This window comes from Pristis pectinata, chromosome 29, assembly GCF_009764475.1.
Source record: "Pristis pectinata isolate sPriPec2 chromosome 29, sPriPec2.1.pri, whole genome shotgun sequence".
NCBI lineage: Eukaryota > Metazoa > Chordata > Chondrichthyes > Rhinopristiformes > Pristidae > Pristis > Pristis pectinata.
In genome coordinates, this window is record NC_067433.1 from 403,327 (window position 1) to 418,574 (window position 15,248).

The window sequence follows — 15,248 nt, forward strand, 5'->3', positions numbered from 1 at the left end:
TCATCTCTAGTTTTAAATAAGAACAAGGAGCTAAGTGTTTTCACAGAATAGAATGACTCAAGGACAAAATCCAAATATCAATTTCACAAGCCTTGAATAAGATTAGTCAGGCAAGGGTAATATTCATATCATTCCCCTGTTTACCCTACTTCTGAAGGGTCACCAACCCAAAATGTTAACTCGTTTCCCTTTGTTTGCTTCTGTTTCAGATTCCATCATCTTCAGTTTTATTTATTTTCCTATAATCAGTTGTGATTGGTAGAAGGGGAGCATGAGATAGTCCATTATGAAAAAAATCCCACCAGATTCTCGATAAGAGTTGGTTTCATTGAGTTAGCAGTTCAACTCCAACACAGTCACCTTCTCACTTGCTCTATTAATACAGGAGGGAAAAGCATCCAAATGAGACCAAACTGCTTAAAAGACAATTTTAATTTCAAAAACAAGTACAAATTAAAAAGGCAGATAAGATGTCATTTCCTCGCAGCGAGTTGTGAATCACTGTAATTCCCAACCCCACAGACTTGTGCCACCACCTCTTCTGGCAACTCATTCCAGATATCAACTACTATCCCTCAGATCTCCTTTCAATGTCCTCCCTCACACTCCAGCCTATGCCTAGTTTTAAACACCCTTAGTATCTAGCTAGCTACCTAATCTGTGCCTCTATCTCTCTCAGCCTCCTTAGCTCCAGAAAAACAGACTCAGCCTATCAATCTCCCTGTGAATTTTTTCTGCACCCTCTCTAGCTTAATCACACCTTTCCTGTAGTGTGGCAACTAGAACTGCACATAATACTCCAAGTGTGGCCCAACCAATGTTTATATAATTAACATCCCTTGAGGAATACAAGGGATGGAGGATTACCTTTACAGTCAGAGTAATATAGCATTGAAACAGTTCCTTTGGTTCAACACATCCATACCAACCACTGTGCCCACCAAGCTAGTCCCATTTGTCAGTGTTTGGCCCATATCCCTCCAAACCCCTCCTATCTATGCACTTATCCATATGTCTTTTAAATGCTGTTATTGTACACTTAAGATGGAAATCAGGAGGGCAAAGAGGGCACAAGATAGGCTTCTCCTTTTCCTTATCTGCCAAAGCCAAAGATTCTACAGATGTATTAAGAGCAAAAGGGCAGGGAGGTGTTGGAGGTCTTGAAATGCATAAAGTAAATAAATCCCTGGGACCTGACCAGATATATGGCAGATACATTAGGGACATTTAAGAGACTCTTAGATAGGCACATGAATGATAGAAAAATGGAGGGCTATGTGGGAGGGAAGGGTTAGATAGATCTTAGAGCAGGATAAAATGTCGGCACAACATTGTGGGCTGAAGGGCCTTACTTTGCTGTAATGTTCTATATCCTAGCACATTATGGGAAGAGATTGCTGGGGCCCTAGAGATTTTTGTATTGATATTGGTTTTTATTATTATGTCACTTGTACTGAGGTACAGTGAAAAACTTGGTCATGCATACCAATCGTACAGGTCAATTCATTACACAGTGCAGTTACATTGAGATAGTACAGAGTGCATTGACAGAGCCCAACAGTACAGAGTGAAGTGTCACAGCTACAGAGAAAAGTACAGTGCAATAAGGTGCAAGGTCACAACAAGGTAGATCATGAGATCACAGTCCATCTCATTATATAAGGGAACCGTTCAATAGTCTTATCACAGTGGGGTAGAAGCTGTCCTTAAGTCTGGTGCTACGTGCCCTCAGGCTCCTGTATCTTCTACCCGATGGAAGAGGAGAGAAGAGAGAATGTCCTGGGTGGGTGGGGTCTTTGATTATACTGGCTGCTTCACCAAGACAACGAGAGGTAAAGACAGAGTCCAAGGAGGAGAGGCTGATGTCTGTGATGTCCTGGGCTGTGTCCACAACTCTCTGCAGTTTCTTGCGGTCCTGGGCAGAGCAGTTGCCATACCATGTCGTGATACATCCAGGTAGGATGCTTTCTATGGTGCATTGGTAAAAGTTGGTGAGAGTCACACTGAATCTCTTTAGGCTCCTGAGGAAGTAGCAGCGCTGGTGAGCTTTCTTGGCTGTGGCATCTACGTGATTTGACCAGGACAGACTGTTGGTGATGTTCACTCCCAGGAACTTGAAGCTCTCAACCCTCTCGACCTCAGCACCATTGATGTAGACAAGTGCATATACTCTGCCCCCTTTCCTGAAGTCATTGCCCAGCTCTTTTGTTGACATTGAGGGCAAGGTTGTTGTTATGACACCATTCCACTAAGCTCTCTCTCTCTCCTTCCTGTACTCCAACTCACTGTTCGAGATACAGCCTACAACAGTGGTATCATCTGCAAACTTGTAGATGGAGTTAGAGCAGAATCTTGCCACACAGTCATGAGTATGTAGGGAGTAGAGTAGAGGGCTGAGGATGCAGCCTTGTAGGGCACCAGTGTTGAGAATAATTGTGCCTGAGGTATTGCTGCCTATCCTCACTGATTGCAGTCTGTTTGTTAGAAAGTCAAGGATCCAGTCACAGAGGGAGGTGTTAAGTCCTAGGTCTAGAGCTGAGTGTAGGGCCACAGAGACAGCATCCGCTGTAGACCTGTTTCGGCAAGAGGTGAATTGCAGTGGGTCAAGATTGTCTGGGAGGCTGGAGTTGATGCATGCCATGACCAACCTCTCAAAGCACTTCATGATGGTGGATGTCAGAGCCACTGATTGGTGGTCATTGAGGCACGTTACCTTGTTTTTCTTCAGTACTGGAATGATAGTGGTCATCTTAAAACAGGTGGGAACCTGAGATTGAAACAGGGAGAGGTTAAATATGTCCACAAATACTTCTGCCAGCTGATCAGCACCAGATCTGAGCACACTGCCAGGGACACCACCTGGGCCAGGTGCTTATGTTCACTCTCTGGAAGACTGATCTTACGTCCTCAACTGTGATCACAGGTTCAGTTGCATTGGAACATAGAATGCGTTAAGTTCATCAGGAAGGGATGCGCTGTTGTTAACTATGCAGCCCAACTTCATCTTGTAGCCTGTTATGGCATGTAAGCCCTGCCATAACTGACGGCTGGTCTGGGACTACTTTGAGTCAGTATTGCCTCTTGGCATCCCTGATAGCTTTCCGAAGATCATATCTGGATTTCTTGTACAGATCAGGATCACCAGATTTGTGTGCAGCGGTCCTCGCCTTCAGTAGGGAGTGGATCTCCCAGTTCATCCATGGTTTCCTGTTTGGGAACACCTGTATTGTCCTCTTTGGTACACATATTAATGATTTGGATGAGAATGTAGGTGGTATGATTAGCAAGTTTGCAGATGATACCAAAATAGATAGGATCATAAACAGTGAAGGTGGTCCAAGGTTACAATAGGACCTAGCTCAATTGGGAAATTTGGCAAAGGAATGGAAGATGAAATTTAATTCAGGCAATTGTAAAGTGATGCATTTTGGGAAATTAAATTAGGGAAGGACATACAAAGTGACAGCATCCTGGGAAGCATTGAACAAATGGACCCGGGGCTACAAGTATATACTTCTGAGAGGTAAAACAGATAGACGAAGTGAAGGCATACAGCATGCACAATCTTCTCCACAGTAAATACTGACAAATAGTATTCAGTTAAGATCTCATCCATTTCCTGTGGCTTCACACATAGTAATCTACGTTGATCCTTAATTATCCTTGCTCTCTCCCGAGCTACTTCTGTTTTCACTTTCAATAGGAATCTCCTTTATCTTATCTGCCATTAATAAATATAGAAGGCTGAGAGGGCTTTTAGATTAGAAAGGAATTGAGGAGGATGGAGTTAGGATCGACAACCAAATCAGCCGTGATCTTATTGATAATAGAGTGGGCATGTGGGCCACATGTCTGTTCCCTGCTCCCAGCATGTCCTAATCAGATTGCAGAGATTTGGCCAGTGCAGGAAATTTACCTACTTGTATAAACCTGATATTACCCAAAATGCTGCACCACATCATGACCAAGCTTCCAATTACAGAGGGAGAAAATTGAAGATCAAGGGAAAAGCTGTAAAGAGCTATCCTCAACTTCAATCCATGTTTCACCAGCAAACTGGTTTTTAAACAAAAAGGTCAATTAAACAATAGAAAATTATGCTCTCATCCTTGTTTAACAAATTCATGGTCTTTGAGATTCAACTCAAGTACAATTAATCCCATTGAAACAAATGTGCTACAGTTTTCAGGGACCAACTACTCTTAACAGTTAAGCAATGTAATTGAAATTATGCTAATCACCAACTGATTAGCGTTCTACAGGATTAAACATGGAAACGATAAAAATCAAAAAGAATGTAACCAATGGAACCAGATACAAGCAACCTCTAAAGTTTGTTTCATCATTCAATGGGCTGTTTCCTATCTTGTGTCCACTTTCACAGATCCCCATATCACTCTTATTGAAGCTCCTGGCCAAAAAAGTCTCTTAGCACTCAAACTTGTCAGCTCCAGAGAGGAGAAAAACATCTTTCACTGATTTATTGTAAAGCATTACAATTGACGTGCATTGGCAATGGTGTGTTATTGCTGATCAATGGATAAATGTGTCTGGTTTCTACAAGATAAAGATATTTAAGATATTTATTTGTCACACGTATATCAAAACACAGTGAAACAAGTCTTTTTGCTTGTACCGTGCCGTTAGTTGGCAGTAGCAGCAGTGGTTTCTGATGGATGTCATTGATTTTAAAAAAAACTGCATCAAGTGCAACACTGCATCTGATTATTCACATAAGCAAAGTGCACAGAAGCAATTGGGGGCTTCTAAATCAGAAGGGGACACCTTCTAAACATGGCTACTGTGGCTTCATTTCATAGTTCATGAGTGCACTTATCTTAGTTCCCCTTTCCACACAAAGTGGTCTTCATTTCAGGACAAGTGTTTATAGGCCTGCCGAGTTCCTCCAGCAGGACTTTTTTTAAAATATAAATGACAATGTTCATTTTTTTGTGAAGTTAGGTGATAACAAACCCATTGTAGAACTAAGGTACTTCCCCAAAACAAAGATTTCTTTTGTAGCAAGAGGAATACCTGGCACAAAATAAATCCAGGAAATGGTAGACTGACAACACCCTGAACAGTCAAGGACATCTGAAGTCAAGGACTCCAGTTTGAAAACATTGATTATCAGTATACATGTAATGATGATTACTATTTAAGACCCAGATGGCTGCCTAATGACTTAGTATAAATTGTGTACAAACAGCAGGGAGAAGCAGAGTCAGCCAGCCAGGGAAAGCAGCCAACACTGTCAATATTTGAATTTTCTATTGTGCAAGTACATTCTCTAAACAAGACAAATAGTGGGGCCAAATCAGCATCGGATTATCAGCTTCAGTTCAAGAAAAGTTGACAACTCTGCTCAATGTGCAGGGATGCAATGAAATAGTCAGAAGAATTGTGTCATTATGTAGGATGACCTTTAGCAAGTGTGGACTGTACAATTTTACACCTTCATATTAATGTTTTTCATATTTTACAACAATAAATCAACATGTGCCATTATGTATCCTTTATGATGATATCACGGAATTTGTAATTACTGGAACAATTGTGTCCTTTGAAAATTCATTGACAACAATAGACATGTTAGGACAAACTCACAAGTTTTCAGCTCTCCAGAGGCTAAAGCAATACCACCCAAAGATCAAAAAAGTTTTCATTACAGCTCAGACCTTTGTGTTCCAACACTTCCAGGTGAAGCAATGGTCCCAACGTAGAAAACTATGGTAACCATCTTGCACACAGCAAAATTTCAAACTGATCCACTGCCTTCAGTGGAATTTATTCATTTATGCAACAAGGGTGTTGGGGGCCAGGATTTACTTGACATCCCTCAATATCCTCAAGAAAGTGGGCAAACTACATTCCTGAACCAGTGCAGTCAGTATGATGAAAATGTTTCTTCAATGCTGTTGGTAGGGATTCCACTATTTATATCCAGTGACAATGACTGGACATTGATATATTTCCATGCCAGGATGGTGTGCATCTTCAGAAAAACCTGCAAATACCTGTTGACCTCATTTCTTGCTGGAGGATGTCATTTGGGAAGTGTGGCTGAAGGCGACGGCACAAATAACTTCAATGCTTTCTGCAGACTGTGTCCTGGAGCCACTTGCCAGTGGCAGAGGAAGTTAATACTCAGGGAGATGGCTATATTGCGTATCATATACACTGCTCTAATTTGGATGGTGACTTGTTGAATTATTTATTACTTTGAATAGTTCCAAAGGATCTTTGGTTACTCATCTAATGCAGCAGGTCAGGAAGATGAAGCCTCAAGTTAAAGTTCTATCTTCTCATTAGTGTGCTGAAGTGGTAAATTAGTTTATCATGGTCACATGTACTGAGGTACAGTGAAAAACTTTGTATGCCATCCACAGATTATTTCATCACATCAGTACATCGAGATATACAAGTGAAAAGCAATAACAGAATGCAGAACATAGCATTACAGAGAAAGTGTAGTGCAGGCAGACAATAAGGTGCAAGGCCATGACGAGGTAGATTGTGAGGTTAAGAGTCCATCCTAAGTGGTCCATTCAATAGAGAAGCAAAGAACTGCAGATGCTGGAATCTAGACGATAAACACAATGATGCTGGATGAACTCAGCAGGCCAAGCAGCATCCGTAGAGAAAAAACAGGCGGTCAATGTTCCAGGTCAGGACCCTTCAAGACTGAAGTTAGGAAAAGGGGAAAGCAGAGCAGTGATAGATGGACAAAAGAGGGGGAGGCAGGGTGGCGATAGGTAGATGCAGGCAAGAGATAGTGATAGGCAGGTGCAGGGGAGGATGGGAGAGCAGATCCACCAGGGGATGGGTCAAAGGGGAAAAAAAAGGCTAAGAAAGGGAAGCAAAGCAGCATGGTGGGGGGGTTTGTGGTGAAGGGGGGTGGGGATTACCCAAAGTGGGAGAATTCAATGTTCATGCCATTAGGCTGCAAGGTTCCAAGATGGAAAATGAGGTGCTGTTCTTCCAGTTTGTGCTTGGAATTCTCCTGGCAGTGGAGGCTGAGGACTGTGATATTGTGGGAGTGGGAGTTGAAGTGACTGGCAACAGGGAGATGCAGATCACAGTTACAAACAGAGCACAGGTGTTCTGCAGAAATGTCACCTCGTCTGCGTTTGGTCTCACCAACATAGAGAAAGCCACACTTGGAACGCCGAATGCAGTAGATAATATTAAGGGAGGTGCAGGTGAATCTCTCTCACCTGAAAGGACTGTTTAGGTCCCTGGATGGAGGTGGTGTAGGGAGAGGTGTTGCACCTAAGGCAGGGGCAGTAGAAAGTTCTCGGGGTGGTAGTGGGATGGGGGAGTGAACTAGGGAGTCATGGAGAGAGTGGTCCCTGTGGAAGGCAGGAAGGGGTGGGAAGGGGAAGATCTGCTTTGTGGTGGGGTCCCATTGGAGATGGCAGAAGTGGCAGAGAATGATATGTTGGATACATAGGCTGATGGGATGAAATGCAAGGACAAGGGAGACCCTATCCCTTTTGGGTCTGGGAGGGGTGGGGGTGAAAGGAGGTGCAAGAAATGGCAGAGATACTGGTGTAAGCTCTCTCGACCACAGTCAGGGGAAGCCCTGGTTAGAAAAGAAGTTGGACATCTCAGATGTCCTGGAATGGAAAGCTTCATCATGGGAGCAGATGCGGCAGAGGCAGAGAAAATCGAGAGGGAGGGATAGTGTCCTTGCAAAAGACAGAGTGGGAGAAGCTGTAATTGAGATAGCTGTGGGCATCAGTGGGTTTGTAGAAGATATCAGTGGATAAGGAATCTCCTGAGATGGAACAATCGAGGAAGGAAAGAGGTGTCAGACAGTCCAAGTTAATTGGAGAGCTAGCTGAAAATTAGCGGTGAAATTTGAAAATGTTGAGTTCTGCACAGGTACAGTTGGCAGCAATGCAGTCATCAATATAGTGGAGAAAGAGTTGAGGAATGGGTTGGAGTATGCTTGGAACAGACTGTTCAATGTAGCCAACAAAGAGGCCAGCATAGCTGGGGCCCATCGAGTGCCCATGATCTGTAGAAAGTGAGAGGAATCGAAAGTAAAGTTAAGGGAGGAGAGTGTTGACAGAAGGGGACTGGTTCTGTCTCTGGTCAAGAAAGAAGTGGAGGGTGGTGAGGCTGTCATGATGGGGAATGGAGATATATAGGGATTAGACATCCCTGGTGAAGACAAGTTCATGTGTGCCAGAGAACTTAAAGCTATGGAAGAGTTGGAGAGTGTGTGATGTGTCATGGATGTAGGTGGGAAGGGATTGAACTGGAGGGGTGGGGGTATAAGATAGTGTCCAGGTATGAGGATACAAGCTCCATGGGGCAAGAGCATGCAGAGACAATAGGTCTGCTGGGACGGTACTCCTTGTGGATTTTGGGGAGGAGATAGAAGTGGGCAGTCCTAGGTTGCAGGGTTAACATCATGTTGGTAGCTGTGGGCAGGAGATCTCCTGAGGTGATGAGATCAGGGATGGTATGGGAGATAATGTCCTGGTGGTCCTCAGTGGGGTCATGGTTCAGGTGTAGGTAGGAGGAAGTGTTCTTTACCCTCCTGAGGAAGTAGAGGCACTGGTGCGCTTTCTTGGCCATGGCATCTACATGGTTGGACCAAGACAGGCTATTGGTGATGTTTACTCTGAGGAACTAAGGACACTCCTAAGTGTCAATTTAGATTGTGTAGCAAATGAACCAGACATTAATATACCCTGTGTAATCCCCTTGTTCAATTAATTTCAACTATTCATGAAACAATGAGAATAGATTGCCAGGACCCACAAGGCAGGGATTTATAATCTTCATTACACAATAATCAACAAGTCAGCTTCTGATAGGTTACCCAATTTAACTGCTATCAATACATCCTTTATCTGCAATCACCCACCCACCTTTCCCAAGCTATTCAATTACTTATATGAAGCAAATATCCACAATTGTTCACAAACCTTTATTGCATTCTTCAGTTCATGTGCATCATACAAGACGGGAGTCATCATCAGTCCAAGAACCACCTTCTCAAAGTTCCCAGATATTTCAGACTTAAGATCACTAATCAAGTCCTGGATTAATATGAGAGGGGGAGTGGGAAAGAGGGAACCAAACAGATAGTTATCAGTTAAATTACTTCAGTCCCAACCTTGAACAAAAGAAATTTGTTGAATTTATTAGGTACACCTGTCTCCTCATTTCAAAGGATAACATTAAGGAAACAAAAGTTTAACTGGAACAGTCAAGTAAGAGCAATTGGTGACTGGGTAATTTTTGAGACATTGTCTGACTGCAGAGTACAAAGAAAACTACGTCCCAATGCAACAGCACCAGCATTAAATTATCTAGGGATTAGAGAAGGCCTGCCCTCAAATTCATTGTGCAACTTTCCATGCAATGAAGGTAATGAGAACACAAATCATCTCTACAGAGGTCTTAGTTTGAACTTTCCCACATCAATGCCTCTCCTAAAAATATCCTCAAATGTCTGAGGTGCAGTTCCCAAGCACACAACTTAAAAAAAATCCTTATCAGCAAATAAGTTTTTTTTGCAAAATAGTTGAGTCATTAACAATTACATTAATCCAGCAACATCCATCGACCACCCCAGATGACTTTGCAGATTCCCCCATACCTTTGGCAGCTAGGATTCACCATTTGAGAATGTTTCAAAGTGGTATCCTTTACCTCACTAAGTGATGCTGCCACTTGAGATACCATGTTTTGACCTCTCCAAGCCGTGAGCATTTTACTAACAGTCCAGAGACAGTGACTGTTGGTATGGAAGCATGTTTAAAAATAAACTGCTGCAGTTGAAGAATTTAAGTTTAATAATTGAATCTGAAATGTCTGATAGGAATAGTCAGATTCACTAATAGCCAATGCCCACAGTTTGTGAATAAATGGGTTATCCAATCAGTTTACCATACTCTCAAAACTCATTCTCTTGGGACTGTGTTTTGCATCTCAAGGGTCTAGTCACTTGCAGAAATGTGCACAGTTCAGGTCAACATTTTTGTTTTAAAATAGGTGTAGAGTACTGCTAACATGCAAAATCTATTTACAGGGCTGAAATATTGGAGGGATTATAAACATTAGGAAAGATTGGACAACTGGGCTTTCTTCAAAAACAACACATTGGGGTGATCTGAGAAGTCTTCAAATCCTGATGTGTTTAATGGGAAGACTGAGAAGGAGCAGAGAAGGAAGTTAGAAATGCAAGATGGTCACTAATAAAGCCTTCCACATTCTGGATGGAGAACTCTATGGGAGTGCACAAGTGCAGTTCAAGCAAATTTTACATGAAGGGATAGTTTGGAGAAGCTGTATTGTTCTGGAAACAGGGAAAGTTAATAGCAGATGTGATGATATGCAAGACCATGACAGTCATGAATGTAAATAGGAGTCTTTATAGTAGCTATGGGGACATACGTGAAGAAAAATACTTAAAGGAAAAATGCAGTATGTATGATCTGTTAAAAGTGGAGTGGATGCAGATTCAATTGTGGCTTTCAAAAGGGGAACTGGATAATGTTTACAAATGAAGATTTTTGCAGGGCAGTGGGAAGAAAAGCAGGTGAATGGGATTGGATGCCATTCAAAGACCTACTTTATGGGCCACATGGCTTCCTTTTATGCTGAAATGATTCCAGATAGCATATTCAAGGAGTAGCATGTAACTATAAATGAAGAAATAGGTGATACACTGATGAGGCAAGAGGAGGGTAATGTTGAACATAAATAACATAGATGTTTTGGGATGAATGGCTTTTTGTTTTATATACTTCTCTTCAAAATAGTGCAGTGGGATCTTTTATATGCACCCAAGAGAGCAGATGGGCCACAGTTTAACAACTTGCTTGAAGGTGGCCTTTTAATCCATGCAGCACTTCCCTCAGTACTTCAAATGTCAGTCTCAGCATCAGCCCTCAGAAAAAAAATGCTTCCCACTGAGTCACAACAGTTAAAGCTAAAATGGCACAACACTTTAATCAGCTATTTCTCAAGAGAGGAAAACATTTGTTCACCACATTTGGTGAAAGGGTCAGAAAAAAATTCTCTTCTGAAAAAGCCTATTCATGGATAATCTATCGTGAACCAACAGGAACAAAATTAATATTTACTTTATTCCATCTCCAATCGCTCTTTTGGAGTGTGCCAGCAAAGATCTCAATTAACACTGCACAGTTGAAATAAATGCAGAGATCAAAATATTCTCCACACTGACTGTATGCCAGTCATGCAAGATTCAAATTCATTAAATCCATCAAACCAGTTTCCTGGCAACTATTTCTCTAAGGTTTGCAGTGGATTAAAGTGTTCAAAATTAACATTGGTTGTTAGTGCATTTCATGGTACTTTGAAACCTGTACATCCTAGTCATGTATGGAGATACTGAAGCAAAAACTTACCCTGCCAAAGGCAGTCTTGAAGTCCAGTTTGATCTGCTGCCTCTGGGCGATAGTTCTTTTGGCCAATACTTCAATAATAGCATCTTCATCAGTACCTACACAATGTTAAAAGAATTTAAACTCGACTTCAATGTTATGGGCTAAAAAGCATAAAATTAAATCCTGTGTTTGGAACCAGAAAATTCAAGAAAGAATGTAAGAATCCTGAAGAGTCAGCTGAAAGCAGAATATAGCAGAGCAGGAAGCCCCAGGTCCATATATCTTTGTGTGTTGTTGTTCTGAGATCTCAGCTCCAGGAAGACATGAACCTTTAAGAATATAGAAAGGTGAAGCACAGGAAAAGGCCTTTCAGCCCACCATGTCTGTGCCAGCCTAACTCATCTCAATTGCTGCACACAGGCTGTATCCCTCTATTCCCACCTGTTCATGCCTCAAATGTTTCTATTATAAGGGCACTAGCAACCCCCAACAGTGCATTCAATGCATAAATTCCCTCCTCTGTCCTTAGTTACAGGTTCTACCCTGTCCCTAGTTACCTTTCTCTCCCCCCCCCCCCCCCACACGCATGTATAAAGCACCTTGGGGATTCTCCTTAATCATACTCGAGGATATTTTATGGTCCCTCTGAGCCCTCCTGATTCTGTTTAAATTATCTCTTGCTTCTTTTATATTCCTCAAAAGCTCTAATTTCAGTTTCCTAAACTTTACACTGGCTTCTTTCACCTTGATCTTTGTTTTCCACCTCCAAATATGCTACTATCTGCTGATCTCCAACAGTGGCAACTCTAGTGCAGTCCTGCCAGATATGCTGAGATGGTGACCAAAACCAAGAGATAAAGTAGCCTAGCAGTTAAATTATTAGATTAGTATCCAGAAGCCTGGATAAATGAACTGAAGATGAGTTTTAATCCTCCTAAAGTAGCTGAGGAATTTGAATGCAAGGAAATAAATTTGGAATTAAAAGCTTACATCAGTAGTAGTGCCAATGAAATAGACCATCTAGGAATGCCTTTTCAACTGGCCTAGCAAAGAACATTTGGGGGTGGATAATCCATTTTATGTCCACATTCTTTAAAGAATAAGAAAAAGTTCAGCAGTGCTCTTTTACATTTGCACACAGTGCACCCCAAGTTACTCAAGAGGTCTTATGATCCCAAATAAAGTTAGCAGGAAACTACACAGCCCATTCGGAAACCTAGTTTGCCATCAGAAGTACAAGATATTTCCACATTGTGACAGAGTTCAACAGAAAGTGGAAGTCTGTGTGGTTTATATTTGGGAAGTTTCATGCATAAGCAGGAAGGCTTGCTAGTAAAACGTGAGTGAATAACAACTGCAGAGAGTCCTAATTGGATCTATTTCAACAAATTTTGGACATACAACATTTGGTAGAAAAATCTCTCAAATCAATATTTATAGCACCTTTATACGTCTCTCACTGCAGGCCTCCATCTAATCTCAGCATGCAGCTATTGCTGTCAAGGTAGTAGTTTCTTTAATAGCATTGTCCCAGTTTGAATTTGTGACATTTCACACTTCAGCGGCTCACCAGAATGATACCAGTGCCAAACTGAAAACTGCTTTCAGGGTCTAGGTTTGTATTCCCACCAGCAATGAAGATTAAGTGCTGATATAACTGAGATGTTCAAGATAATTAAAAGTCTTGAATAGGTACATAGGGAGAAACTTTCCTCTAATGTTGAAAGTCAAGAACAATGGGCCATGATATTAGAACCAGGCTAGTTAGAAGTGCTAATAGGAAACATTTCTTCACTTAAAGGGCAGTGGAAATCAAGAACACCCAAAAAGTAAATGTCAGCCTTAGACAGTCAGAATTTCAGAGCAAAGACTGGCAAATTTTTATTGGGCATTGGATCAAGGTAAGGAGACAGTAAGACAAAAATGTTGTAGAAGCATACATTTTCACTGTTCAGTGGTTATCAAGAGATTACCATTGCAGTTTTTAAAAAAAACAAACCTTGCTGACCTACATACCTAAACCTTTCATTGCTTTTCTTAATTTGGCAGCATCTTCCTGGGAATTGAACCCAGGAAATTCCTTGACTGTGCCTCGTTGTCCAACCTGTTGAGAAAACAAAGTCTTTTGAACATAATAGCAAATTTACTTCTGTTAAATTATGCTCTGATGTGGTCCTCTGGCCTATTCTCAATCATCAGCTTGTGTTCTTATACAAAAAAACCACAGTTCATTTCTCAAATTATCAAGCATGTTCTCCAATCTCTCCAACAAAGTTACCCTAAAGTGTATTGAAACATTCCATTGTGCAACACAAAACCATATCAAAAACTGTCAGCATAGATAACTGAAAGCTTGGTCAAGAGATAGATAATCCTCCTCAAAACCTTACAAGGAGAGAGGTGGACAGAGGACACTTAACAGCTAGAAAGCAATTAAAACTGAAGTTTGTACACAGGCCAGAATTAGAGCACAGATCAGGAAGTTTTAGAGGGTTGAAAGCAGTTGAAGAGATGGTCCAGCCAAAACCCAGCTTCAATACCATTCTAGAGCAGGATTTTGAGTACTGGCTCTGTTGGCAACACGGGGACAAGGGTGACAGGTTCCTCCCAAACCAGGTCCAGGAGAACATTCAATATGATTGTGGCCAGTACAGTGCTGAGGGGCTGCAATATACCTCCATGCTTGTTCCTTTTAGTGAGATGTTACATAGAGGTAAGGTCTTTAGAATGTTCCCACAACAGGCAGGACATGTTTTTAAGAACACATGCCAGGTATTCCCTTGGTATTCTAACCAACATCATCTCCTTCAACAAGTCATTCAACTCATTCCTGAGTATGCTTGAATGGTGCCAAGTGACTTGAAATGTATTAGCCATATAATAAGTACTTCTATCACTTAAAAAAATACTGGCCAAGTTCCAAGGTACAGAGCCCCTAATTGCAACCCTGTCATCTCTTTGTAAATGTCAGGCCAGTAGCAAACATATGCCCTACCCCAGGAATTTTTGTAATGCATTTGACCTTCATTTATGTAAGGGAACAAACTAAAGAAGAAAAACATCATTACTCTGCTGACTGACAAGTGCGTCCTTCCTCATTTGGAACTATAATAAAATGATTCCCAAGACATTTCAGCATAATAAAGCTGCTTAAACCACTGAGATCATCTCAATTTACAGTGCAGAATGCTGTGTAATCCTTCCATCCCCCTCTGCTTTTGTGTAACATGCCATGTTCATTCTGAACAAGTTTAAGAGTGAGGAACAAAAGAGAACAAATCAGCAATTGCAGCTGGCTGGCTGCCAAGAGTGATTCTCTAACGATAGAAGGATGTGCAAGTGTTGACTGCTCGTTACTCATTCTACAGAGCAGTGCAGTTTAATGAGAAACAACAATTAACTGAAAGATGCAACTCAGGGGAAAACTAATGCCACCAATTCCATCTTCCACTCTTCACATTATCACTTAAAAGCTATTCTCAGACAAAAACAAACCCAGTTCCCATCTCCCAGAGACTGCCAAAAATATACCAGCATGGAGAGACTTTCAGGTAAAAACCATGACTGACCACTCTTTCTAAATTAAATTTTTTAATTAAATTTTATTTACAGCGTGGTAACAGGTCCTTTCAGCCCAACGAGTCCGCACCACCTATGTTAAACCCCCAAATTAACCTACCCGTACGTCTTTCGAATGTGGGAGGAAACCAGAGCACCTGGAGGAAACCCACACAGATACGGGGAGAACGTACAAACTCCTTACAGACAGTGGCCGGATTTGAACCCGGGTCGCTGGCGCCGTAAAGCATTATGCTAACCACTATACTACCGTGCCTGCCTTTTATATATGTAAATGCCACAGAGAACCAGCTA

At 41.6% G+C, this 15,248-nt stretch overlaps 1 protein-coding gene across 1 annotated transcript in view; it reads right to left on the bottom strand.

Annotated features, from left to right (window-relative positions):
* The window catches only part of LOC127584214 (annexin A4-like), an 80,658-nt gene that overhangs the window by 45,159 nt on the left and 20,251 nt on the right, over positions 1-15,248 (bottom strand). The window contains exons 3-5 of the mRNA XM_052040826.1: positions 13,392-13,479; positions 11,397-11,491; positions 8,943-9,056 (exon numbers count right to left, since the gene is read on the bottom strand). Coding sequence (XP_051896786.1) covers positions 8,943-9,056; positions 11,397-11,491; positions 13,392-13,479 — 297 coding nt within the window. The remainder of the gene's footprint in view (positions 1-8,942; positions 9,057-11,396; positions 11,492-13,391; positions 13,480-15,248) is intronic.